Source organism: Mycotypha africana (assembly GCF_025528875.1).
Source record: "Mycotypha africana strain NRRL 2978 chromosome Unknown BDF20scaffold_7, whole genome shotgun sequence".
Classification (NCBI taxonomy): Eukaryota; Fungi; Mucoromycota; class Mucoromycetes; order Mucorales; family Mycotyphaceae; genus Mycotypha; species Mycotypha africana.
The window spans coordinates 634,136-659,967 of NW_026515731.1; the positions used below are offsets into that span (position 1 = coordinate 634,136).

The 25,832-nt window shown below is 37.6% G+C and overlaps 11 protein-coding genes across 11 annotated transcripts; 6 read left to right on the forward strand and 5 right to left on the reverse strand.

Annotated features, from left to right (window-relative positions):
• Positions 1-713: 713 nt before the first annotated feature.
• Positions 714-2,351, reverse strand: BDF20DRAFT_808682 (Endonuclease/exonuclease/phosphatase; the record flags this gene model as incomplete). Its single annotated transcript, XM_053076572.1, has 3 exons — positions 714-1,001; positions 1,062-2,050; positions 2,180-2,351. Coding segments are annotated over 3 exons (1,449 nt in total), but the record flags the coding sequence as incomplete, so codon positions are not given.
• Positions 2,352-4,958: 2,607 nt separating this feature from the next.
• BDF20DRAFT_877718 (uncharacterized protein) lies at positions 4,959-7,200 on the forward strand. Its single transcript, XM_053081457.1, has 6 exons — positions 4,959-5,142; positions 5,224-5,710; positions 5,781-5,907; positions 5,979-6,326; positions 6,419-6,669; positions 6,776-7,200. The coding sequence occupies exons 1-6, from the start codon at positions 5,018-5,020 to the stop codon at positions 6,884-6,886; spliced, it is 1,449 nt and encodes a 482-aa protein (XP_052934751.1). The 5' UTR covers positions 4,959-5,017; the 3' UTR covers positions 6,887-7,200.
• A 22-nt stretch (positions 7,201-7,222) lies between these two features.
• Positions 7,223-8,421, forward strand: BDF20DRAFT_877723 (HotDog domain-containing protein). The gene is made up of 3 exons (XM_053081458.1): positions 7,223-7,741; positions 7,947-8,019; positions 8,091-8,421. The coding sequence occupies exons 1-3, from the start codon at positions 7,347-7,349 to the stop codon at positions 8,304-8,306; spliced, it is 684 nt and encodes a 227-aa protein (XP_052934752.1). The 5' UTR covers positions 7,223-7,346; the 3' UTR covers positions 8,307-8,421.
• Positions 8,422-8,911: 490 nt separating this feature from the next.
• On the forward strand, positions 8,912-9,854 carry BDF20DRAFT_914228 (ELO family; the record flags this gene model as incomplete). Its single annotated transcript, XM_053084160.1, has 2 exons — positions 8,912-9,241; positions 9,327-9,854. The coding sequence occupies 2 exons, from the start codon at positions 8,912-8,914 to the stop codon at positions 9,852-9,854; spliced, it is 858 nt and encodes a 285-aa protein (XP_052934753.1).
• A 2,682-nt stretch (positions 9,855-12,536) lies between these two features.
• Positions 12,537-14,603, reverse strand: BDF20DRAFT_877732 (tubulin alpha-1 chain). Its single transcript, XM_053081459.1, has 5 exons — positions 14,439-14,603; positions 14,324-14,364; positions 14,163-14,230; positions 13,917-14,041; positions 12,537-13,794 (listed from the first exon to the last, which is right to left on the reverse strand). The coding sequence occupies exons 1-5, from the start codon at positions 14,464-14,466 to the stop codon at positions 12,707-12,709; spliced, it is 1,350 nt and encodes a 449-aa protein (XP_052934754.1). The 5' UTR covers positions 14,467-14,603; the 3' UTR covers positions 12,537-12,706.
• Positions 14,604-17,028, forward strand: BDF20DRAFT_988799 (uncharacterized protein; the record flags this gene model as incomplete). The annotated part of the gene is made up of 5 exons (XM_053085282.1): positions 14,604-15,155; positions 15,566-15,688; positions 15,812-15,977; positions 16,511-16,666; positions 16,933-17,028. Exons 1-5 carry the CDS (start codon positions 15,004-15,006, stop codon positions 17,026-17,028), a joined length of 693 nt encoding a protein of 230 aa, XP_052934755.1. The 5' UTR covers positions 14,604-15,003.
• Positions 17,029-17,857: 829 nt separating this feature from the next.
• BDF20DRAFT_877736 (actin cortical patch SUR7/pH-response regulator pali) lies at positions 17,858-19,058 on the forward strand. Its single transcript, XM_053081460.1, has 2 exons — positions 17,858-18,278; positions 18,375-19,058. The coding sequence occupies exons 1-2, from the start codon at positions 17,987-17,989 to the stop codon at positions 18,875-18,877; spliced, it is 795 nt and encodes a 264-aa protein (XP_052934756.1). The 5' UTR covers positions 17,858-17,986; the 3' UTR covers positions 18,878-19,058.
• Positions 19,059-21,376: 2,318 nt separating this feature from the next.
• On the forward strand, positions 21,377-22,127 carry BDF20DRAFT_877740 (uncharacterized protein). The gene has a single exon (XM_053081461.1). The coding sequence runs from the start codon at positions 21,597-21,599 to the stop codon at positions 22,023-22,025; it is 429 nt and encodes a 142-aa protein (XP_052934757.1). The 5' UTR covers positions 21,377-21,596; the 3' UTR covers positions 22,026-22,127.
• BDF20DRAFT_877742 (GNL3L/Grn1 putative GTPase-domain-containing protein) lies at positions 22,128-22,978 on the reverse strand. Its single transcript, XM_053081462.1, has 4 exons — positions 22,929-22,978; positions 22,735-22,851; positions 22,579-22,661; positions 22,128-22,493 (listed from the first exon to the last, which is right to left on the reverse strand). The coding sequence occupies exons 1-4, from the start codon at positions 22,939-22,941 to the stop codon at positions 22,236-22,238; spliced, it is 471 nt and encodes a 156-aa protein (XP_052934758.1). The 5' UTR covers positions 22,942-22,978; the 3' UTR covers positions 22,128-22,235.
• A 92-nt stretch (positions 22,979-23,070) lies between these two features.
• Positions 23,071-24,644, reverse strand: BDF20DRAFT_995018 (GTP cyclohydrolase II-domain-containing protein). The gene is made up of 2 exons (XM_053085401.1): positions 23,798-24,644; positions 23,071-23,714 (listed from the first exon to the last, which is right to left on the reverse strand). Exons 1-2 carry the CDS (start codon positions 24,466-24,468, stop codon positions 23,243-23,245), a joined length of 1,143 nt encoding a protein of 380 aa, XP_052934759.1. The 5' UTR covers positions 24,469-24,644; the 3' UTR covers positions 23,071-23,242.
• Positions 24,645-24,665: 21 nt separating this feature from the next.
• On the reverse strand, positions 24,666-25,645 carry BDF20DRAFT_988804 (uncharacterized protein; the record flags this gene model as incomplete). The annotated part of the gene is made up of 3 exons (XM_053085283.1): positions 25,432-25,645; positions 25,216-25,320; positions 24,666-24,884 (listed from the first exon to the last, which is right to left on the reverse strand). Exons 1-3 carry the CDS (start codon positions 25,552-25,554, stop codon positions 24,666-24,668), a joined length of 447 nt encoding a protein of 148 aa, XP_052934760.1. The 5' UTR covers positions 25,555-25,645.
• Positions 25,646-25,832: the final 187 nt, after the last annotated feature.

Genomic DNA, 25,832 nt, shown 5'->3' on the forward strand with positions numbered 1-25,832 from the left:
ACGCATCTCCTAGAAGATCCTCAGCAGTTACAATGACAAGTGGACAGAAAATCGTTAAACATCTTCTAGCTAAACATGGACCTATGTCCAATCAACAGCTCTATGAATACATACCCAAATATCAATCACAACTTGTTTCTAAACACCATTTAAAGCGAAAGATTTTATTACCACTTCAAATACAAAACATTCTACATAAAAAGATCGCACAACCATCAGAAGTAGCAACATCAACAGAAAAAGCACCAACAAGTGCAGCGTCATCAGGTGCATCAGCAAAGAAAGTGTGGTTATGGCGTTTTAAAGATGAAAGCTTAATTGACAAATACAAAAATATACCGGGAGCGTCAGTATAATTGTCCCAGCGCGCCATGAGCAATAGCGTTTTTCTACTTTTGAAATAGTCAAGTAAACGAAATCGTGCATAAAAATATAATGTATATGTAGACTCAAATTCGATAGGATGAGGCGAAAAAAGAATTTTTATTGGGACATATGGAAACTGTCAATAAAAATGAGTAAATAAAGGTTCCAATTAGATGAGCAAATCTAAATGCTCTACCAAGGATCATTCTACAAACGGCAGGGGAATAATGATAGGCTTTACATCTACAGTAATTGTATGGTACAACTTAGACCATAGTGATCTATTAAAGAAGAAAAAGTCAGTAAAAGTGGAGGCGGATTGTCTAAGGAAACCAACTTGTGTAAGACCTACCTGATATTTGAGTAAATCCAGTCTGTTCCTTTTCCTCATCTGTCATGAGCGAATTCTCTTTCACCCAAAACTTTTCTACTTGAGGCTGATCCAGTTTCATCGAATGGGTATTCTGATCCGACCAAAACATTCGATCAATACTTTGTACAGTTAATAATTGATCCCAATTCGTCAATACTGTTTCTGCTGGCATGATATGTCCTTGTAGGTCCAAAGTATAATCTCCAAAGGTAACAGGATGATATCCAAATTTCTGATAGACGACATCTGTCAAATCGTTCATCTTCCAAGGATGAGTAAACAAACGGCCATCATCAGAGCTGTTATCCTTCAGTGCACCTACACCTTTGATAACATCCACCATTTTCAAGTATTCAGGTGAACTATCTCTTGAAGGCTCCGTAATGGGTCGTTCCTTCGGATGCGTGGCAGCATCTACGTTCAAATCACCTACGACCATAATAGGAATATTATCCATTTCACTATTGGCTTCTTCTTTTACTGTGGTAGGAGAAGACATGGTTAATAATGGTGCTTGTTGATTGCTTGGCAATAGCTGTTTATTTTGGTGGGCAGTTTCGTAAATGAAATTGTGCAAAAGGGCAAATTGGGAAAGCCGTATGGCTGTATCATCCTGATTGATGACATTATTTAGATCATAGGATGCTTGCGTATGCGTTGTGTACAAATGAACATGCTTCGATGGATTAAGTTCGATCAACGCATGAAGTGCACCCTTGATGGATATCCAATCGCTGTGTTGTCCTCGTGGATATTCGATCACGTTCGATTGGCGGATAGGAAACTTTGAAATGATCAACAGGCCTCCGTCAACACCTATGTCCCAAGGATATTTACGAGGTGATTCTATATGATAATTGTAGCCTAGTTTGCGAGCAGTGGAAATGAGATGGTCTTTCCTTCGTGAAGCAAAGGCGAATGCTTCTTGGAAACATATTATGTCGTAGTTGGGTAGTACGTACTTTTCAATGTAGGCGAGACGATCGTCTTTATAATCAGACCAATTGTTTTTAATGAGAGGAGGTCGCATAAATATATTCAGTGTAAGGAAGCGAGCGGTCGAGTTGGTGACTTTGTCAGGGTAGACAGGGTCTGGATAAGAAGTAAGCGGTGAAAAGAAGACAGAGCAAAATAATAAGAAACTGAAAGTGAGCATAGCTGAAGCTGACAGAAGAATGAGTGCCATTCGATGCCTAGCAATGGGTGTTGGTAAAATGATACGAGGCCGTTCGCTGAAACAGTCTCTTATATAGTAGTAATAAAAGTTCCAGCAAGTGATCGAATCACTCGAGGATGTAGATGTCATGGATGCTGAGGATGTAGCTGCTGTACTCGTTCGGCTTAAGTGATGTGAGGCATAAGGGTTTGGACGTCTGCTTATACTGCTGAAAAGTGATCGTATGGATAATCTACTACTGCTACGATTTTCATTTCCATGACTCATACTTCTATGAATGGTTGGTAAATAAATGGGTTGGTGCGTATTCCATTGTGGGATTTGCCTTAGCCAATTGTAAGCTCTTCCAAATATGGTTTTAGCAGGCGGATAGAGTTCGTATGGCGGAGGATTTGATTGTATACTGACGACACTCGGTTCATATGAATGATCTACTGAATTTGTTTGTTGTGGGTCATTGCTACTAGTCCCGCTAGTAATAACTTGGTCTATTCCTTCATCATCACCATGGTCTAAAGGTGATTCTGCTGTAGGATTATTTATATTATAAGTAGCTTCTGTTTGATTCACTACTGTTGGTCGATGCGCACTTGGTTCTTGCTGTTGATCCTCCGAACCCTCGTTGTCTGAATTATTGGGTTCGTCTTCTTGATGTTCATCATCATGATATGGTTCCGTTGGCATAGGCTCATCATCTGAGCTTGCTGCAGACGGTCGTCTTTCGCTGGATAATGACGGTTTGGAAGGACTTGAACTCATAAAGTAATCTGTTTATGTTCTCTCTGTTATAATAAAGACGGCGTTGAGGTTAAAGGAGATAGTTAATAACAAAAGAAGAGGGAAAGAAAAAAAAATATAATCCTTCAAAAAAGGAAAAGAAAAAAGCCTGAAGCAGGAATCGATTTAAAATGCCGCAGACGACAAATGAACATAGGGAGTTCGGGAAACGCATTTCCGTGTGTGCGCTGGATCGCTTTTAAACACTTATATTGTTCCCGGAAAATTAACATTGAAAGCTGTACAATCGCTTCCACAACAAAAATTAACCATTTTCCTCCTTCTTTGTTCTCATCCGTTAGTAATTAAGCGTTCTGTCGTGTCTTTTAGGTATATGCTGAGTACATTACGTCAATTTTAAAACGGAAAATGATCATTGGGTACACAAAAGAAAAGCAAGACAAATGGGCCGGAGGAAAAGGGATAAACCTTTTCTATGGACGCCCATAAACGGCTGTTAATGATGTCTTTGTAAAGCCGAGATAGATGTATCAGCCACTACAATCTTGACGTCCATTGCTACCACCTTTGTATGCTCATTTAAGTTGATGCATGGTCAATGTAGCTCAAAAGATGGTTGAGTATTGAAATCTTAGTAAGGATACAACGTTTAGGTACAATTTTGATATAAAGCAGTAAATGTTACCTAGATGGCAAATCAGTACTTACGGGAAGCATATGTTAATGTATCAGATTTTTTAACTTATAGCAATACGTCAAAAGCAAGGTTTATATCTCCCCTGCATCCATGTCCACATAACTTAGCATTGACCGTTGATGGTTTTAAAGATATCTCGGTCCCTTCCGACAAGGCCAGTTATTCGCTTTCTTTTAAAGTAGCAAGTGCCAAGTAGAGTGCCAGAACCGTTCTACCTCTGTAATGCGATATGAGATACTAAGTCAGCCTTCTTTGGTATTTAGCAAGCATTATCAGCGCAGTTTTATTCCTATTTTTTCTGCTCAAACCATGTCTGCAAATTAATAACCTTTAATCTATGCAATTTGCAAGTGTACAGTTTGAAGTTCGAGAAAAACATAGAACAGCAGTAATAAACCATTGATGCAACAGCATTTATGGCCACTTTCTACCTCAACGGTTATGCGCTTCATATGGTTTTGCTGGATATCAACGTAGTTCTTGTTGGTTATCAATCCAACTACAACCGTCGCTGAGTCGAGACTGTGATGGGACGTCATGCGAACTCATGATACAGTGTTTATACGCCATTGTTGGTGGGAACGCGAAAGTGCTTGAATCCGAAAAAACCCCTTTTTTAGCAAGGGAAAAGTGTAACTTTCTTATGATTTGTAAGATAACTATTTCATTAGTATCAATGACAGAAAAATGAGTGTGATACGTAAGGCACAAACGGCTTTGCTACTTGTACATGTTTTAAATGCAATAATTGGACGGAATACAGTTTTGATCACGTAACCCCCGGCACCAAAATTCATTATATTGGTATTGCGATAATGCACAGACGCGTCCTCAAGTAAATGAAAAGAGTTTATTTGTTCAGTAAAAATCATAAAGAGAAGTGTAAAATTCATGGAGAATTTTATTGCAGATTAGCTTTTTTAGAGAGTTATGTTTTCTAGATTTTATTTATAGGCTTCCTGGTTGCAATTCTCCCCCGATTCAATATAATAAAAATGCTATCCAATTAGGGTAGGTTCCTTTCTCTTTTCTCAATCTGGTCTCTCCAACAGCAAATATAAGGTATACTGATGGTGATCCATTTTACTACTGATTCTGCTTTATTGCGTGTTCTTAACGATGCGTACCACGTCATCTTTATTGTCTGAATGACTTTTACTTTTGAGCAAACACACCCTTTCTACATCTGCAGATTGCTACATCACAGATATCTATATTATCTTGAAGAACAACTTGTTACCAGAGCAAACAGTGAGTCGCTGATATGTGCTAAACTCAGATCGGTTAGTTGAGGTATTCATTTACACCCTTCTTCACATATACATATATATATAATTGAGAGCATCTTGAACGAATGCTTGACATACAAAGTTATCAATAGAAGAAAGCTTTCAGGTTTTCATAGTACCCAACTGAACACACATCAGTTCTTTTCTGAAATGAGCTATATAATCAGTAACAACTAGTCATTATTACTATAATTCATGTAAAAGAACAGTCTACCTGTCTATCATTGTCGATCAATCATGCAGAAAATTAAAAACGCGATTCAAGCAGTTTTTTTTTTTTCTACTTTTTTTTTTTTTTTGTTTTGTTAGCTCAGGGCGCTCGTTAAAACATTTCTCTTAAAAGTCTTGATCGTCATAAAAAAAAAGCAGATGAAGAAATGCAGACATGTCATACAATCAAAGAATATTCCGATTTATTCGTTCAAACCTCCAACAACAACGACTACCAAACAGTTGACATTGCAGATGACGAATGGGAGTATCTGAGTGACAATGACAATAGGTACATTTTCAGACGATATACAAAACGTTCAAGTTTATATTGTGTCATGTAACTCAAGGAAATAAATACGCACATTTTTAGCGCAGAAACTATACTTCAATACTTTCGCAAAACTAATAAAGTAACAGTGACTACAGGCATCGAGAAACAAAGGACGGTCGTGTTGGATAACTTTGAGAGTTTGGATATCAGTGAGTCGATAGGAAATAATAGAAGAGGACACATTATCAATACAGGACAGTCTATATGGGGGCTAGATTTTGTCCCTCAGCCAACGCCAGCGAACGATAATGCGAGGCAAAGTAGAAATAAAAGAGCAAAAATTGAGGCGGACATAACGACAGAATATTTGGCAGTAGGAGGGTACAATTCAACTGAAGAGCATCATTCTTTAGATGAGGAGCGCTCTGCAGAAGATCAATATAACGCCATTCAAATATACGAACTGAGCTCTTTTACTGAAACAGCTAAAGCTAAATCAAAGATCCGCCTCTGCATGTGTATTTTGCATGATTATGGTGTGGTTGTAGATTTGAAATGGTGCCCGTTTAGTATTTTCAATGAAAATGTAATACGTCTCTCTTAAAAGTATTTAAAGACCAGCCCCTGACGATGACTTATATGTGTTGTTGTTGTAGAGAAAACTGGGCATTTTAGTCATATTATTGAATGATGGTTCATCCATAGTATTAGTGGTACCGTGCCCGGAATATGTTCGAAAAAAATTGGCATTATCAAAAAAAGTGACAGACAAGGTTGTGCACAGTAAGTGTTCTCCTGATGGCTTTTTTGAGACGCTACATCGAGGAAACTAACCCTTATGTTGATCCCAAAAGTCAGAGTAAAAAAACCTAGGCTTACACTGACCATGGACAACAGTCTAAGTGGCTCTGTAACAGTGCAGAAAATCAATAAATACACCTGTTTTTCCTGGGGAGGCAATAAGCTTGCGTATGGCACCATGCGAGGCGACATAGTGGTTTGGAACATGGTTAAATCTCTACAGCAAAATATACCCAGTTTACACATCATGATACCCAGCTCTTTCCATTTACCTGTCCGATGTATTAGTTGGAGATCTCATTTTGATCCCTTCATTTTGTTTTGGTCAGATTTGGATGGAAACTTTATAGTGCATGACTTGAGAGATCCATACGTTCCTTTTCGAATTTTCAGAACGCGGCGTAAGTCACCAAAGACAAATGATCTGTTTATTATGTGGGCAAAAATGATCTGATTTGTAGGAAATAATACCTATTCTTTTTTATAACAACAGAACCATTTGCTCGCATTACGGGTCCGGGCCATGGAACAGGGTTTTTGTATGCAGATAGTGATCAAGTAGTTAGAAAAAATGTATACTTCAACACGAAGAAGGGAGCAGCTGTCACTGTAAATCATGGGCAGATATGGGACATTGCTGTAAGTCCTCACAATGACGTTGCACTTACCGTTAGTGCAAACGGGCTGGCTCTGGCCAAGGCCTTCAAAAAAGGCAACGATGAGTATTCAAATGGCAATCATAGGGTAAGACACCAATAGATAGCAACAAGACAATTTCAGCAATGAAAATCTTTTCATCGTCTCGTTGCCCTGCCTAACTCTGACTTTTATCTTTGTACTTTGTTCCTAGTATATACCGCAGTGCACCATATACCATCTCACATCTGTTCCGGAAAGCAACACATATATTTACCTTGATAGCGATGAACCCATGGTAAATTTGATTAGTACTCGCTTGTAAATATCCATATTAAATCTTGTTTCGTATTTATGATAGAATAATACTCCTGTACGCAACTCGCACGACGTGTTTTTTGACCCACTTATTGCGCTTCAGAAGGTAATTTACTTGACACATCCGTTGACATACTAAAAATCGTTCGATTATTTCTTAAATATTATTTTTTGTTCTAAAAAAAGATTACTTGGAATCCTAACAAGCATGCATCAGGCTGGATTGCTTCTGGTGGAGCTTCTGGTTTTTGTAGAGTGGAACTCATTAGTGAAGTGATAAAATCAGCATAAAGAAAAATAAAGATAAAAAAAAAAAAAAAATACAAGTTTTGATAAGGATAATCCCACCTGGTTTTTGACTTTTTTATTTTTGTATTTTTATTCTTTTTCTGTTTTCATAACGTGCTTGATACTCGTTCGTCAGAGCATATTTTGCAAAAAGTCCTTATAAGTATAATATTAAAAAAATGCCAGAATCAACTGCATCACAACAGCAGCCAGGCACGATAGCGGTGACGCCTAGTATGAATCATCATCTGGCATTATCCAAAATGACGAGAGCTGACAAAACAATGAATGAAGGCAGCGGGATAATCGAAGAACATGACATTCTTTCACCCGAGGAAGCAGAACTGAAGCATCAAGAAGAAAATGATATCCTTCTTGTGCAGACATTACGGAATGCCTCGAATGATGTTTGGATAGAAGTTGATGCTTACTGGCATCTGACAGATTCAACAAAAGCCTTCTCTTTGACAGCCAATACGTTGCGAGGACAACACAAAATATTGCGACGACCTTTAAAATTCTACAACAAAGACAAGACCGAGTGCATATTGATCATACATGTTGGCGATAAATTGTAAATATGTAATGAAAAGAGGAAAAGAGCGAGAGGGGAGAGCATGTCATCGTTCTTTCGTGTGACAGGATCTACAACATTTTTTGTGCTTTTTTCTTGTTTCTGCTTTCAATGTTGGGGCAAAAACTCTGCTTTTGTACTACTCTACATAGATCAGGAAATTGACCGAATCTGTTTGTCAACAAACGGGCATCATGTCCTATAGGTGCAGCAGTAGAAGTCCATACATTCATAATGGCTTATTAGCTACACTATTAGATGAGCATTTGGCCTTTGTGGTAACGTGAAATCATACATGCTAGACTATCAAAGACGATGTAAAACTAACAAATTGCTTTCTTATATATAGTCATTACCTAGTTTACCGAATTATACAGGCTTTACAGCAAATTTAAACATTGATTATCGAGAGCCTGTAGAGCCCAATCAATGGCTCATTCTTCGCGGAAAGTTGAACAAAATAGAGGGCAGAAAGGCGTTTGCAGAAGCATCGATAGAAAATATCTACGGAGATCGGTTAGCAGAGGCGACTTCGTTGTATATCAGTCCAAGGCCACAGACTTGAGTTGTATAGAAAAGTCGAAATTGTAGAATAAAGGACACACACATACACACACACACACACACACATCAACCCCACATTTAATATACAAGTGACCCTTAAGAGGGCCTGGTTAACTCATCTTTTTTCTTTTTTTGACAGTTAGACTATCGGGCATAAATCACCCAAATCCTGGGGAGATAAAATCTGAGTTCACTGGTTCATGAACGGCGTTTGTGTACAGAATAAAAAAAGAGAAAATGAACAAATGATGTACGGTTTGATTTCCAGGATTTTTTTTTTTTTTTTTTTTTTTTTCTTACATATCTTATCAGAAGCGGCAGGCTTATCCGGGTCTATTTTCCTCGCTAATTTTTTTTATCTTTTTTTCTTTGGGCATATATATATAAAACAACAGCACCAGGGATCCTTCTCTTCCGCTTTTCGTTTTATTCAATCTTTTACCTTTCTCTGTTATTACCTAAGCTTAGCGTTTTGGTTCCGCTCAATTGGCAGCCTCTTACTGGGTAGAACAGCAATATAATATAAATACCAACCAAGTAAAAGCATTTCATAGTTCTTCTCTTCTTTTATTCTTCTTTCTGTTCATCATATACACTTTAAAAACAATGTTGGACGTGGATGCACTCAAACCTATTCCAGGAATCCCTTTTCCTCAGTTATATGAGTTCTTTATGGATTGGAAAACACCTGTAGGGATCGCTGCCGTGTACACTATTTGTGTTTATTTGTTCAACCCTTCTCGTGCTGCTGCAAAGTTATCTCGAGTTGAGGCAAAGAACCGTGGTGTTAGCAATGCTTCCAAATCAAGCAAAGCCATGACAGCTTTTGTCTTTCTACACAATCTCTTCCTCTCTATTTATTCTGGGATCACTTTTGTATGTATGGCGAAAAGTATGCATAAGCTATTTAATCGAGGAAGCTCATTACATGATGCTGTAAGTATAGACTTAGCTTTGAGGTGCTTTTGGTGATGAAGGATTGAATTTGGATCCGTGTTACTCACAGTATTTCTTACCATAGTACTGCGATATAGATGGCTTCTTATGGAATGATTCCCTTGGTTTCTGGGGCTACCTCTTTTATCTCTCTAAATTCTACGAAGTGATTGATACTATGATTATTATCATGAAGGGTCGTCGTTCTTCTCTTTTACAAACTTATCACCATTCAGGTGCTATGATTACTATGTGGTCCGGCATCCGTTATCAAGCACAACCTATTTGGATCTTTGTTGTGTTCAATTCTTTCATACACTCCATCATGTACATGTATTACGCCTTGACCTCTGTCGGTTTCCATCCTCCCGGCAAACGCTATTTGACATCTTTACAAATCTCTCAATTCCTGGTCGGTATGTCGACAGCTATCAGCTACGTTATTGTGCCCAACTGCCTCAAGACGCCTGGTCAACAATTCGCTGTGGCTGTGAATGTCGGTTACTTACTGCCCTTGACCTATTTATTTGTGGATTTCGCTCGCACAACCTATGGTAAACGTAAGGCGGCGGCGGCGGCGGCTGCTTCTGAACTCGCCAAGAAGACTGAATAAGGCAGTTATCCACATATATCCCCCCCTCCCCTCCCAAACATCTATCTTTCATATGAAAAGGAGCCATTAAAAATGTATTATAGAACTTTATTTTTGTAACTGACGTGGATCATTGTTGAATAGTATTAGGGAAACAATGAGAATGGGGTTGGTGGATAAAAGGGAAGAAGGCGGATGACCCATTTGTTTCAAAAAAAAAAAAAAAAAAAAAAAATTATTGCAACAATAGGATATCATTACGGGTGCCTGATGTGTGTGTGTGTCCGTGCATTTTATTACACAGAACTTAAATATACTTGACATTGTAGTTGCATGTCAATTTGATTTCGGCTCTTCTTTTTCCCTAACAATTAGTCATTCTCTTCATTACTGTATCAATGAAATCAGAGAGGCGAAATCAAGAAAAGAAAAAAAAAAAATATGAAATCAAAAAAAAAGTGATATCAAATCAGTAAATCAAGTCGCGGATGTTCGTTATGATGATTCCTTCGGAAAGACTCTGATTTACTTTCCCCTTATCCGATAGTAATAGTCAATCGTTTCTTTGAGCCTTCAATACCGCGTTAGAGGCGTCTTGTTGATGTTAATACACCTATCGAGAAATACAGTAGCTGTGGCAACATAGCGATTTTTCTTTTAATTAAACCCGAGTTTATATCAGATCACCATTTTTTTGTTTTATTTTTGTGCGTACCTTTGCGTTTTGCTTACGTGATGATGAGTGTACACTTTATCTTATGAACAATGGGGGCTGAATTTGAATTATCATTTCTACTGCCCCACTCCACCTGAGTTCTATGGAAGAAAAAAGAACAATTGCTTTTCCGTCATTATGAAGAAGGTCGTGTATTGGTTGATAAAGACATAACATCGTTCATCCAAAATACAACTCATGTTTTTACAATGTATAACTGTATTATTATTTTATCTCATCTAATCAAGCCTTCCCTGCAATGATGAATAAAGGCTTATAGCCTGGCTACTTGGTAGAAAAGGCGGATATTAAACCCTTTAAAGAAGAAGAAGGTGGCTTATCAGATTGAGTCTAAGAAAATTAAAAGAAAAAAAAAACATTTTTTTGCCCTCAAATATTTTTTCTTCTTTCCATTTCCATTATCCTCCAAGGCATTGAAACTTTTTAGAATAAGGTAAACTATCAACCGTTTGATACAGTTGTTTGGGAGGTGAAGTGTGTTTGGTTGTCTGCTTTCATTTTCTTTTTTCGAAATGATGCGCTCTTTTCTTCTTTGACAAAGAGACCATCGTTTCATTTAAACCCACAAGTCATGTCAGGTGTTCCAACAGAGCTTCATGCTCGTTCTTACTATGATGGTTCACTGTTACACTCGTGGAATAACAAATCTGTCGTCTTAACTGAACTCACCTGTTTTAGGTGTAGTTCGACTTGGATGATATCATCTCGATTGAGTTGAAGCACGCCCCTTCTTTTGACGGTGTGCTTCTTAGTTACGGGATATACAATTTATCTTACTTTTTTTATATGGGTGCTTTCTTTCACAACAGAAAAAGTTCCTTTACTGATTCTTTCTTTATTTCTCTTATTCTAGGTATATCCAAGTCGGATGCAAAGTCTTTATATAGTCTATGTTTTGATAACCTTATGAATAAAATTGCATTATTGTATAACCCAAATTGTTTTTAACGGTCCATATGATATCTGAGAGTTTTGAGATGAATCATTCTAAACAAACATGTAGGGGATGGTATCGAGATGTTCAGTATGGTCTCGTACTTTGTCTCTATCCTACTTCATCTAGCAAATACTAAAGTTAGGATGCATGTGTATTAAAAAGTAAAGGGCTGGGGGGTGAGGGGCGTTTTTTCTTCGCGTCAAATGGGACGATCATTATTGGAGTCACGCTATAAATTTTTTTTTCTTTTTTTTTTCTGCAGATTTAAAGAAAGTTCAAATAAAACGTTTTCATCTTTCTTTTTCTTCTCTATGACAGATTTTTGACTATGGTATGTATCTGTAAAATGGACGCACATCCTTTCATATTTCGGAATGACGAAAATATTATAAATTGTCTTCATTCTTATCTTATCGACCATGGTGAAATAAACCGCAGTGCTTCGCTGAGCACTGCTGATACTTGCCAGTATAACTTCCTGACCGAAATGTGAAAGATTGTCTTTTCAAAGTGTCACTCAGTGAACCAAAACTAATTTGTCTTTTAAATACTTTCTTTTATCACAGGTTTCTTTCTTTATGAATGGTCATACTTCGAACATCTGTTAGCCAAGAGGGCCTTTTGCATGCTCGGATCTCGGTAAGTTTCATTCTTTTCTATCAAAGGTTTGCGCGCGTATCTGTCAAATATGGGCTGGCTTTTTGGCATGTGATGAAAACACCATACATCAAATTAATAGGAAGAGCCGTCTTAGACCATCGTACACCGATCAGAGTATTCGGGTACAATGGTTCGTGCTGAGACGATGTTATAAAAGAATAACTGAAATGTCCAAAAAGCGAAATTCATATTTGCCTTTTACGAAGCACATCTTACATTTCATAAAAAGTTTTTTTCTGCATTGCAGCTAATCATTTTTTTTTTTTTTTTCTGTCTTCATACAGGTCTGAACAAATAGTCTTAGATACCCCCTCCCCTTCTCCTTAGTCATCCCCCTTTGTACAATAAAAATACTACTTGTTTCTATAAATTCTTTCAATGATGTTTTTTATTGTTTAACTTGATCTTTGTGGTTATTTTGTTTAATATTGTTTAATAATTAAGGAATCTAGAAAGTTATATTAAGGTGTATGATTTTCGAAGAGGGAAGCCGTAAAAGGGGCGGCTGATGAGGAGTGGCCCGCTTTTCTCTTTCTAGTCTTAGTATTCATCGTTTTCTTCCATTTCAGAGTCGCCTAGAGAATCAGCACCTACTTCTTCATAGTCCTTTTCTAAAGCGGCTAAATCCTCACGAGCCTCAGAGAATTCGCCTTCTTCCATACCTTCACCCACGTACCAATGAACGAAAGCACGTTTAGCGTACATCAAATCGAACTTGTGATCCAAGCGTGCCCAAGCTTCAGCGATAGCAGTTGTGTTGGACAACATACAAACAGCACGCTGAACCTTGGCCAGATCACCGCCAGGGACAACCGTAGGAGGTTGATTGTTAATACCCACTTTGAAACCGGTAGGACACCAGTCAACAAATTGAATAGTACGCTTCGTCTTGATAGCCGCAATCGCAGCATTGGTATCCTTGGGAACAACATCACCACGATAGAGAAGACAGCAAGCCATGTATTTACCGTTGCGAGGGTCGCATTTGACCATTTGGTTGTTGGGTTCAAAACAGGAGTAAGTGATTTCAGGGACGGACATTTGTTCGTGGTAAGCCTTTGCTGCAGAAATAATAGGTGCATAGGTCACCAGGGGAAAGTGAATACGGGGATAAGGAACCAGATTGGTTTGAAATTCGTTCAAATCAACATTAAGAGAACCATCAAAACGTAAAGAAGCGGTGATGGATGACACCACTTGAGCGATAAGACGGTTCAAATTGGAATACGTGGGGCGCTCAACATCTAAATTGCGGCGACAGATATCATAGATGGCTTCATTGTCGACCATGAAGGACACATCAGAGTGCTCCAAAGTGGTATGCGTGGTCAAAATAGAATTGTAAGGTTCGACAACGGAGGTAGAGAGCTGAGGTGCGGGGTAAACAGAAAACTCGAGCTTGGACTTCTTGCCGTAATCCACAGAGAGACGTTCCATCAAAAGGGCACCGAAACCAGAACCAGTACCACCACCAAAGGAGTGGAAGACCAAAAAGCCTTGAAGCCCAGAGCAGTTGTCTGCTAATTTACGGACACGATCCAAAACATTATCCACCATTTCTTTACCCACAGTGTAATGGCCACGAGCATAATTGTTGGCTGCATCTTCCTTTCCACTGATTAATTGTTCTACGAGAATTTTAGGGTTGAGAAGGGTAAAATATAAGGGGAGAAGAGTTCATCAGGAGAAGTGCTTCATTATCTAATTGTATAGAAACGAGTTGGACATGTGTTGTCAGCTTTATGCTTACCAGGATGGAACAATTCTCTATAGGCACCAGTACGAGTTTCGTCAATTACAGAAGGCTCTAAATCTACCATAACAGTACGAGGTACATGTTTGCCTCCTTCAGTTTCGGAAAAGAAGGTTTCGAAACTACACAGTTAGAAGAAAAAACCGTCATTGTTAAAAAGAGTGGTTTACACTAAATGTTTACGGTTGCTGCAACCATAACAACGAAAACGGGAAGAACAACCCTTCCAAGAAAGAGACTTACGAATGATCGTTGACATGGCTGCCTTCAGGAAATCGGCCATCGGGCAAAATGCCATGTTCATGACAATACTATAACAATACAGTTCAAAGAAAACCACAGCGTTAAAGAGGAACAAAAAAACGTGAAGGTCCAGTAAGTGTATATCATTTTTTGCAGCTTACCAATTCCCAACAAGAGTTACCGATCTGTACACCAGCCTGACCTGTTTAACTTGAAGGATTAAAACCCAATGCCATCCAAACGATGTCAACTTTCTGTATTGGTTGCTTTACTTACCGACGTGAAGGGAAATGACTTCTCTCATTTTTAGTTCTTACTTCGATCTTTGGAGGAGAAAGTTACAGAAGAAAGGAAAGGGGTGAAAAAGGAAGGTGTGTTGCAGAAGTAAGACTTTAATTTCAGGCAAAAGTTAAAGGCGCCAAAGATTGCCTTTAAAAATTAGGGAATATTTTTTTTTTTCAATCTTTCTCTTCACACATATCTTTTGTCATTGAAACATAGATAACAAAGGCTTAAAAAATGACGAATTGGTGAATGAGCAAGAAGGCTTTCAGCAATGCTTCTAACACAATAGTGTAGACGATTTTATTTCTGGAACTTTATTTTAACCCAAACACGTCAAAGCCAGAATAAATTAAAAAAAAAAGTTTGCAGAAAATTAATGATTATGCTTGCAAATTGGAATAACGCAGTTACAGAAAGACCTTAGAAGCTATCGAACAAATATGTCAATTTTACGCCAAAAAAGGTATCCATTCTCGTCGCAACAAATAAGAATTACAAAATTTGCCTCAATGAAAATTGAACTGTTGACAATCATAGCCTCGCAGAAAGGAAAATAATGAATGTCAATGAAACAGTCAATGGAAGTATGAACAATAATGCACCCCCCCCCTTAGTGTCAAAAACTGCTCGTGTCGAAGATTACGCGAAAAATGTAAGAATAACTGTAGTTTGCTTTAGTTCATTTGAGTCAGGACATCCCTCAGGAAGGTATCAAACGCGTTTCAAAAAGTGTTTGCACCTAAATAATCGTACCGTTCGTATTTGGTTCGTTTTTGTACCAAATACGAACAAATCGCTACTGTGAATGCTGGAATTCTTATTAACGTGAAGGCTTGTTGCAACGCAGTAACTTGTTATGGTCAGAGCTCAGATGTTAAGGGCTCAAATACAGTGCAACAGCATATCAATAGAAATGATTGATAATGTATGTAAACATCTATTGAGACAATTTATCATAAACTTGTATTTCTCGATGAAGAACAACGTGGTCCCCTTTCTTTAAAAGAACAATAAAGAGTCATCTCCAGCCGTAGTAACAAAGGAAGAGAATGGTTTGGCTCTATAAGCTATGTGCTTGATCTCTTATTATCAAGCATCGTATTACAATGTTTTCTTAGTATCTTGAAGCGCCCACTTTGTCATTTTGAAAGAAACACTGCAAAGAGGCATTCCACTAATTGTGCATTGGCTCGATGTTCTCCAAAAGTATACTGCTTATTGCTGCATGGCTTTGTCTTAAAGTAACCCGTTTTCAAAGTATGTTTAAAACTCTAAATAGAATGGCATCCTTATTAACGTGAAAAATTGTTAAAAGATGGATGGACGCACTCCAAACTCACCCTTTTGTTTTTAAAATCGAAGAGGTGCAGCTTCGACTGGTGGGATCATCCTGTCCATTATGACAATACCTGCCTCAATCATTATGAGACTGCGTTTGGGCTACATGTCGTACTAAAAGCCATTGCAAGTGAGTTTTATCAGGCATCTGCTCTGAAGTTTTCTATTGAAGCTTTTTCCATTCATGGCCTAGTAAACTAGCAACACATTTATTCTGATATGGCATGTTTAATCTCTGGAAAGAGATAACTTTTTTTTTTAAAAGAAAAGCCAGGATTTAAAGATTTTCGCGTATTCTTACCATTATAATGTCTAATCTGTCTGGATGCTAGAGGCATTGTAGTTGTTTAAGACATACCGGCATATAAATGTATTGGTATATCATCCCGGTATGTTTTGCTGTTGAGAGAGTTGATAACTCAGATTGCTTTACATGAAGAACACATGAATGGGTGGATGATTGAAAGGATAACTAAGCAGTACGCAACCCCAAATGGATCGAGTCGTTTTTAAAAAAAGGTGATCTTCCATTAAAAAGGGTATTATATGAAGAGAAGTGTATGTTTCGACTGTTGTAATAAGTAAATGAGAATAAATGAAATTCCTGTTGACAAAGACCTCATATTGTTGAAATTCATATCATTGGGAAACTTGACAAAACGGCAAAATATAGTTAAAGGAATATTACAGCAAATAATAATATATTTAACTATACATTAACAAAGATGTACCGAATAAGTAAAATTCAACAGAACAACATTCACGATAAAGTACCTCATCTCTTACAGGGATTATTTCGTAATTTCCAGAGAGCCCATCAGAGTTTCCTTCAAGAAAACTATCTGATAAAAACTTACTTCGATGAATATAATAACTCTAATGTAAGACTGATAATGTACTATCCTTTTGATTCATGGGTAGCATTAGACAAATGACCTAATTATACAGGAATAGCAATAATACTGATAATTGAAACATAGCATAGGTATTCAAACAAGAACAACGTCAAAAAACATTTCGTCAATATCAAACTAGAACGATATGAGTGCAAAACGATTTCGAGGCACCTTGCTTGATTTGAAAACAGACAAGTAGATTGCTCAACGTAATCAAATATCCTGTTTTTCATATTTATACATGACATGAGAGTTGGAAGAATCTCACTACTGATTTTGGACAATATGGGAGAGTTAATACATTGCAAATAATGTTGAATACTGCTATCGTACTTAAGGCTCAATAGTAATATGTTTAATTGAGTGAAACATACAACGTTTCGCAAAACATTACAATAAACCTCTGATCTCAGATATGCGTACTGCTAGAAATCATGTTTCTGTTTGATTAAGGAAATATGTTCAATTGCACGCGTTTGAATATGAAATCCAACGCAAGATGAATACATAAAGAGAGAAAGGAGTAGGGATTAGTGCTAAAGCTTATGTAAGATGAGCAATCTGACATACCACCTGAACAGATTACCCTTTTTCTGTCTATGTTTGTTTGTTGAATTCAGAAAATGCGGGCCTTGATTTTGTTTGCTCAACAATGGTAGATCAGAAACGAAAACCTGAATCTTGGGTTTCAGTTATTTTTTCTCAATAGACAAGGCATTTGCCATTATTTGGTTCAATTGGGCAGAATTGTGCTGCTAATTCACGAAATAAGCCGGCTGGGTCAAATATACTCAAATGTATTACACAGATTCATTAGATTATTAAACGATGCAAGATGCGGTAAATAATGATGTAAAGAGTTCGTTATGTTTGTTCGTCTTCATTTACATTATTATTTTTCTCAATGACAAATTCGGCAAAGTATCACGATATATTGTTTGTTTGTCCTATGAATGTTTGCGAGTACCCAAAGTATTATATTTTTAATCCCTAACATTGGCGAGGTTTCAAAAGAGACAAGTAAAAAAAGGCGAAGGGCTGTATGGCTATAAAACGAAGCAAATCATTTTCATCTGCAGAGTATGGCTTGCTTAGCTGTCCTTTTGAAAACAGATCGCCAAATTGTTTTTTTGTTTTAGGTTTCAGTTAGTACTCTTTGGTTGTTGTCGTTCCTAAATAAAATCTTCCACTCTGTACCTTTCCTTCTTTCCTTTCTTGCTCTCTAACATTCTGTTCAGTTTGTATAACGACCAACTGAACCATTTCCTCTTCAATCGTTTCTGCAGAGCAGTAGCATAGCTAGAAATGTCGAGATTTATCCAGACAATCATCATCTTGCTTATCTTGGCAAGTTTCCTCCTTCAAATCCTCGTGATGTTGGGCAACTTTAAAGGCCTACGATCATTATACATTGCCAAAATCGACGTCAGCTCATCTGCCACTGATAGTGGAAGCATTCTGGGTGATTTATGGAATAAAGCCAAAGGATCAGCGCTCAATATACCTCAATACATCACAGTAGCTCTTTTCCTTATGTGTGAACGAAACAATACTTTTCAAACAAGCTGTACCCCTCCTTCGTTTGGCTTTACATCAAGTAAGTATTATACATCAATTATGAGAATTAAAATAAAGGAAGCGGGTTTCTGATCTGTTAAACTTATTCGTATCTATTTATTGAACTGGAAAATAGCCGCTCCTGGTATCTTGGGTACATTATTAAGCCAAATCCCTGACTCTGCTCATAAAACTTTGATGGGTGTTCAAGGTGGTGTCTTTATCTTATCGGCTATTCTCAGTTTGTTTTTGTTGATCTACATGCTTCTTCATTGCTGCACTACGCGTAAGAATACGCGTGAATATAATGCTTGCCATCGCGCATTCATTTTCGTTCTCTTTGTCGTCGCATTGGCTTTTGCTATCGCTACTTTCGCCGTTCAATATGCTGCTTTTGGTGCTATTAAGATGGGTATTGAAGCAGCCAAAAGTAAATTCCTGCCCTCCTCCATGAGTAGTTTGGTCAACTTGAACACTCACACTGGTAATTCGATTTGGGTCTCTTTGGTCGCTTTTATTTTGCTGTTGATTGCTACTATTCTTATGTCCTTTGTCGTCTTCTGCTGTGGTAGAAGAAAAGGTGATTCGGCAGCTGATGAATTTGATGCATACGAAATGGAAAGAGTGAGAGACTCATAAAGTGGTAGTTTTGAGGTATATCTCAAAATTCTGATTTACTGCTGTCCATCTCTTTTTAATATTACTTGTAACTTCTGTACTTATATATAATCAAAAGCCTTGCCTTACCTTTACTATTAATTGCATGCACTCTCGATAGATACTCTTACCCTTTAATACGATCGACACAATAAATAATGACTCTCAACCTGAAAATGTTTTTTAAGCGCATTTGAAATGCTGCTCTGTAGGAACTGTATGTACCAAAAGTTACAACAGCACAAACACGTCTTGCTTATGAGTTTATTTAGAGTATTTGATGCAATTAAAAAAAGGAACCCAACCATAGGCATGATAAGTTCATCTGCAATGTGAGTGGCCCTGACATTACAGTGATACGTCCTCATATTAATCAGAACTATTAAGGAAAGGGATACTTCGAGTTTATACTCTTTTATACGGATAATTCTTATGAAGAAGAGAAAACAAAGGAAACGTATATTTCTTGAGAGCTAAAAACAGCCAAAGGCAGCTAAAGAAAAGTGTCCAAGTGCTCTTTCTTCTGTTACAGAAGTTGATCCCCTTAATTATTGTTATTGGGTAAGTTACCGCAGTTTTCAAACCAAGATATAAGTAATGAACATCGTACTTTTCGAGTGAATGACAAACGATTTGAAAAATAAAGGAAAGCTTTTCCTTGATGTATGTCTCTGACCATTACTATTTACACTTGCCCGCCTTGGAAAATTTCATCCCTCAGTCTGGATGCAGATTCCACCAAATATTTATTTCGCAGCAACTGCAATATTTTCAGGAACGACGACCAAATGGCAGCGAAAAATACAGTATCTGGACAATGAGCAAGTGATTGATCTGTATCTTTTCTTTGTTCCACATTCAATTTTGACACTGTCCGACTTTGAACGAAGAGATTGTGTGATTTTGAGAAGTCCAAGAAATTACCGTCAAGTTAATGTCCCGACTAGCTTTAATTGACATGGTGCTTCCCTTTTTGTATTAAAATCAGTCGTCGTTAAGTCCATGGAACACAACCCCACTTTTTAGTACATTTGTAGTTGTGCTTTTTTTAATGTTACTTTTCAATAAATAATGATCTAATTTCATTTGATATTGTCATCTTCCCTTCCTGTAAAACTTTTCTGTTCCTCCTGTAAGTTATACATTCTCTGTTTGATATAGAGCCTCATTTTTGTCCTTGTCATTACACCTACTATATTTTGAAAGAGCATCTTATTAATTTGTAATATGCCAAAATTGGATTCTATTAAAATTGATCGACGCCAACTTACGATATATTCTATCAGCATTATTGCTTTAGCAAATTTTGATATTGTTGTTTCTGAAGGTAGACCAGCATGTTCTGATAATGTTGATTTATTGGCTGTATATTAACCTGGATTCCTCATCTGACATAGGAACAATAAATGATAATTCATCTTCTTGCAATCCAGCAAATTGCAAGACTGTTTGCACACCGAACTGTAACGCAGACGAAGCATGTGTTCTGCGAACTATGTCTGAATGTGGTGTTTGCCCAAACTCCATTTGTGTCAGCCGAACTGTTCTCAATCTACCACCTATTCCAACCGCATCTAAAGCAGATACAACACGAGTATCTTCTACAGCATTAAAACCCACTACTTCAAATAACAAAAGCTCGTCAGCAGCAACAGCAGCAGCATCGACATCTACAACTGATACAGGAGTTCTTGTGGGGGGCATTGTAGGTGGTTTAGTTAGTTTTGGGTTACTCTTAGCATTTTGCCTATTTTTATATTTTCGACATAACAAAAAGAAAAGACGATATGGCACCAAGACTGGTCGTGCTGGCGGAGGAGGGCTGCTACCTTTTCTCAATAACGGTTCGCATGTACTAGGGAGCAAAGAAAAGTCTTATCATAATCAGCAACAATTGCAGATGCAAAAAGAGCAACAACAGCTAACAACTCCACACCCAACCGTTTTGGCAGCGTTAGCTCATCAATATCGTTCTAGTTATTCAACTTCCAACCCGAAAGAGCAAATTGTCGAGTCCATAACGGACGATAATAATAATAATGTTAAAAGTAATGGAACAGCAAAAAAAGATGGAGCAATAAGAAGGAAATCCTCAATGAAGGCAGGAGAGACTCTTCAAAGAAAAGTAGCGTTACAAAACAAAAGAATATCAGAAATCTTGAATGATAATCCAAGATTAGTATCAACAGCAGTGCAACAAAATGGGAAGCACCATCACCTCCATCAGCCTGTCGTTTTAACCGATGATAACCGGCATAGTGTCAGTTCCTCGATGATATCGACAGACGATGAGTCTGATATTGAAGAGCAACAGCAACAGATAGCTAAAAGGAGATCCGCCGCTTACAACTTACCATATCAAAAACCTACAAACATGAATACAACAGCTTCTACAACTAATATAGTGCAAGCAGCAGCCGTAGTAACTCGAGCCAAACCACAGATCATGCGAGTGAATTCAGTTAGAAGTACCAACACTACCAATTCGACATCTAGCGGAGGTTTAAGCCGCAATGGATCTGTTCGAACGATTTTGACACCATATGATCCCCCAATAGTCAATTCGCTTACACGTAGCGCCTCATCTCGAACAGCGGCAACAAACAAAAGTGATAAATCATTAAATAGTGGTAACAATCTGCTTCTTTATAGAAGTGCTTCCGTTCGATCTACTGCAACTAATCAGGTTGTTAGTACCACAATGGTTTCAAGCACAGCACCGGAGCTTACTAGCGCCAAACCATTCAACAAAAAGCAATTGCATAGAAGTGTATCTGTCCGATCAACACTAAGTGAAGTAATATTCGTCAGCAGAAGTAGTTCTGTAAAATCTACTAACAATGATACTTTAACAAGTGATGCCAGCATAACGGATCAACATAACCTTTCTCTACCGGATGGTGACATTAGTGGAAACCAGCAGCAATCAATCAATAAGCATAGCAACTTTCATGCTACTAATACAAGACAAGATGCAAAAGATGATGATCAAAGTATCGACCATTTCATAACAACATTTGATAGTCATCCTTTACAGGCATATGATGTCGCAAGGACCTTAGCAAATCCATTCCACGACACACAAACATCGTTTAGAACTGCGAATGAGGATTGGAGCAAGAATCCATGATTCATCAGTGCTTCTTTTCAATTCGCATGAACATGACATGATGTTTTGAATGGTTTTGTTTATTTTTTTAAAGCTGAACATATAAATATACAAAAGATTAATGAAAATAAAGATAGATTCTTGTTCTTTTTCGCTGTAAAGAATGTTTCAAACGTTGCGAATGGTATTTTTGAAGGTCTTTTTTTACACGAATGAATGGATCCTGAGTATCTATTGATCCGTCTTCTTGCTCTTCCTTTTCTCTTTTTTTGATTGTTTCGAGTTCTCTTTTGTATCCTCCTTGCTACTATCATTCAATGCTAATGTTGGTGTAAGGTTGGCTAATGCTTGTTCGGCTTGCTTTCTTTCTGCTGCTGCTGCTTTAGCAGCAGCGATGTTGGCAGCAATTTCTGCTTTCCTTGCTGCTTTTCGTTGTTTCGCTTTCTCAGCTAGTGTTCTTTCTCTTTGCTTCTGCTTCTCCTCCTCAGCCTAGAAATTGATTCGCCGTAGACGGCTTTAGATTAGTCTATCGTTGACTCAATACAAAAATATATGTTCAATTTTTCACACTTACAGCCATTTTTTGTGCCTGTATCTCGTTCAATAACTCTTCTTTGAATGGCCATTCATTTGGAATTCCCGGATCTTTGTTACTCTCTATTTGTAAATAACGACTTTAGCGACTACACATATGAGCTTTCATTTAAACTGATACACATAATTTACGTACTCTTATTATGTTGTGCGGGATTTTTTCTTTGGTCTCTATTTTCTTTACGATGAGCTTCTTTGATCTTCTTTAAAATTCTGTGTTTACGATGAAGACGAACACGTTTACTCTTGGGTTCTATATAGCAACGATGAGCAAAAACGTAAGACGTTTGATCTTGTTTTCGTTTCTGTAGGCTTTGAATCAGATCTTACTCTTAGCAACCATTATTTAACTGATAATACTATAAATTAACAAAAGCAGAAGTTACTTTTTTTGAGTACTTTCGGAGGGCAATGAGGTTTGGAGTTTATGCGGGAAAAGGAAAATCGTCACGGCAAAGCCACTGGAACAAATGACAGGCTTAAATGCAACCTGGAGGAACAATGATACCACATTCGGGCATAACAACACCCATTAAACTATCATACAAATTTATTTACAATCTTTTTGTGTTACAACATACAACAGGTATATCAATAATAGTGTACTGCTTCGAATCCAAAAAAATTACAAAAGACTAATCTTTCTACGCTAGATCCTCTGGTAAATCCAAAATATGCCCCATCTTTTTCACTTTTGTTGTTAAGTATTTGTCCAATTCACTTCGGGGTGTAGAAGTACCGGAAGACAGCGCGGGTGATTCCATTATGTAATCTGCACTGCAGCTGGCTTCTCTCTTGGGCAGAGAAGGCGAAGGAGCCGCACTATTTGTATTGCTGTCATTATGAGCATTAATTCCATTCTCAGCTAGGAAATGTCTCAAAACGGGATGTGACCATGTACGCGGTATCATAGATTGACGTTTAACGACTTTAATGTTGCCGTAAGACTCCAATTGTTTAATTTTATCAGGATTGTTGGTCAAGAGCTGAATTTTGGAGAGTTGAAGATCGCTGAGAATGGCGTTAGCAATACCATAAGTCCTGCCATCAGCTGGGTGTCTTAGTAAAACATTCGCTGCGACTGTATCATGACCAAGATCTTGCAAATTGTAAGCTCTAGTCAATAATTAGTTATATAAATGTCAGGACCTAATATGGTAAAGCACGCGCTTCATCTCTCACATGAATCAGATACTTACTTTAATTTCTCCATCAACCCGATGTTTCTACCCTCCTGTCTCAAGTAAACAATCACGCCTCTTCCGGCTTCCTGCATTTGAGCCATAGCACTATCTAATTGTTCACCGCAGTCGCATCTTGCTGAATGTACTGTCTCTCCTGTGAAGCACTCTGAATGAATTCTCACCAAAGGGGGTTCAGACATCATTTTCCATTGGCTTTTCGCTTCAGCTTGTTGTTGTTCCAAAATCTTCTCTTGATCCTGCGTCAAGGTCATTGATTTATTTTCCTCTGTGACCATTTCCTGCAAGCGTCCAAAATAAGCACCTCGTACAATACGATTCATAATCGTCTCGTTTTCCCAGGTCTTATCAAGTGATTTGGATCGAATATCATTTCCATATACAATCGCTAAATGTTCTTTGTTGTCTTGGTTATTTTTGTAGAGGTACAAGTACATTTCGCCACCTTGAGTAGTAGGTATACGCGTACGTACTTGGCATTGAATTTTGATTTCACTGTCTGGGACAAGGCAAGGGGTGACAGCACTGGGGGAATGCACTTGATTTTTTAGAAAATCGATGTATTCTTGATAGGTGGTAGGATGATCTTTTTGTTGGTGTTGAAATTCTTTAGCAGCTGCGTCACTCACCACATTCATACCGAAAAACGTAAATACTGTTGAGCTCATTAGGTGTGAATACTACTATATTATAGCTGTTATGATTCGAAAAAAGTAAAGCTTCTTATCAGAAAGTATGTTGATCGAACGAGGGTTTGAAAAGGATTAGAAAGAAAAAAGATCTAGCTTATTTTCAATCTGTCTGAGTTTATGCCTCCCATTTGCTTTTGCTATTAGTCAGCAATTAGGTGTCCGAGCATTACAAATTATAAATTCCACATGGTCCGGTGGTCAGTTTTAAAGTTCCAGAAAATTAAGCCAAAATGGTTAGTGAAAGGATTAGCGTGCATAGAAAAAGCTACGTCAACATAATACAACCGAAGTGAGCTAAAAGATCTTCCTTTTCTTGATCTGAAACATATCACATACGCTGATGAAGCCATTCCAGTATAACTGACATCAGTAGCCAAACCAGCATATGTATCCTAATGTTTTGAAGGATAGCGTAATATGTTAGTTAGAACGGATAATAGTGTTAACATTGTATTGTAACGTAGTGAACGATTTATATAAAGATCGCTAGAACCTGAAGAACAACTGTTACTTCACCTGGTCAATTTTGAGGTATATAAAATGCTTATTGCTTTAAGACAACCTTAAATTGCTTTTCATAAACTCTTATCACGAAATTCTTGTATTCTGTGGTTCATCTTTAACAAATGGTACCACTTATAAATGTTCCTATGCTCATTCTGTAATACACGTAGGTCACTTCTTTGTTATGATTCGCTGACTGGCTGTGATTTGAAGCGTTACCGTTGTTATCAGTACATCTCGATGACACGCGTGCCATACAATGCTAACAACTTCATTAATATTTGTAACGTGAATCTTCGTACGTGCTCTCTTTTGTAGCCATCTCTTTATTATAGCAAAAATTAATGATGTGCCAGGAGAATTGCTTTTCCCTTCCTTTGCTTGAAATCGCTTTAGCCTAACTGCTCTACTAGTACAATATACCCTATTACTTACGACTAAAATACGAAAAGGAGTATAATAGTTATATGTGATTAGAATAAAGCTGCCTATAGAAAAACGGCCAATCAAGAACGGGATAGTTAAGCTGGTGGAAACAGCAAATCGCGGTTCGAGCATTGACTGCTGAGTAATGCATTACTTTATAAAAGTCGGAAGATTTATCCGATCTAAGCACAAAACAGAAGTACTATTACTTTTTAAAAGCAACACTTACTAAGATTTATTGAAAGGCAAAATGAGACCAATAAGGTACAATTTTTGGAATATTCTGAAAACAAAAATAAAAATGCTGCCCTTCGATTCCCTCTATAAATACCTGCTAAAATAGCGACTGGCTAAGGACGCTTTAAATAGCCCAACCAGCTCCCTTATAAATGTTATTACGATTGGCCTCT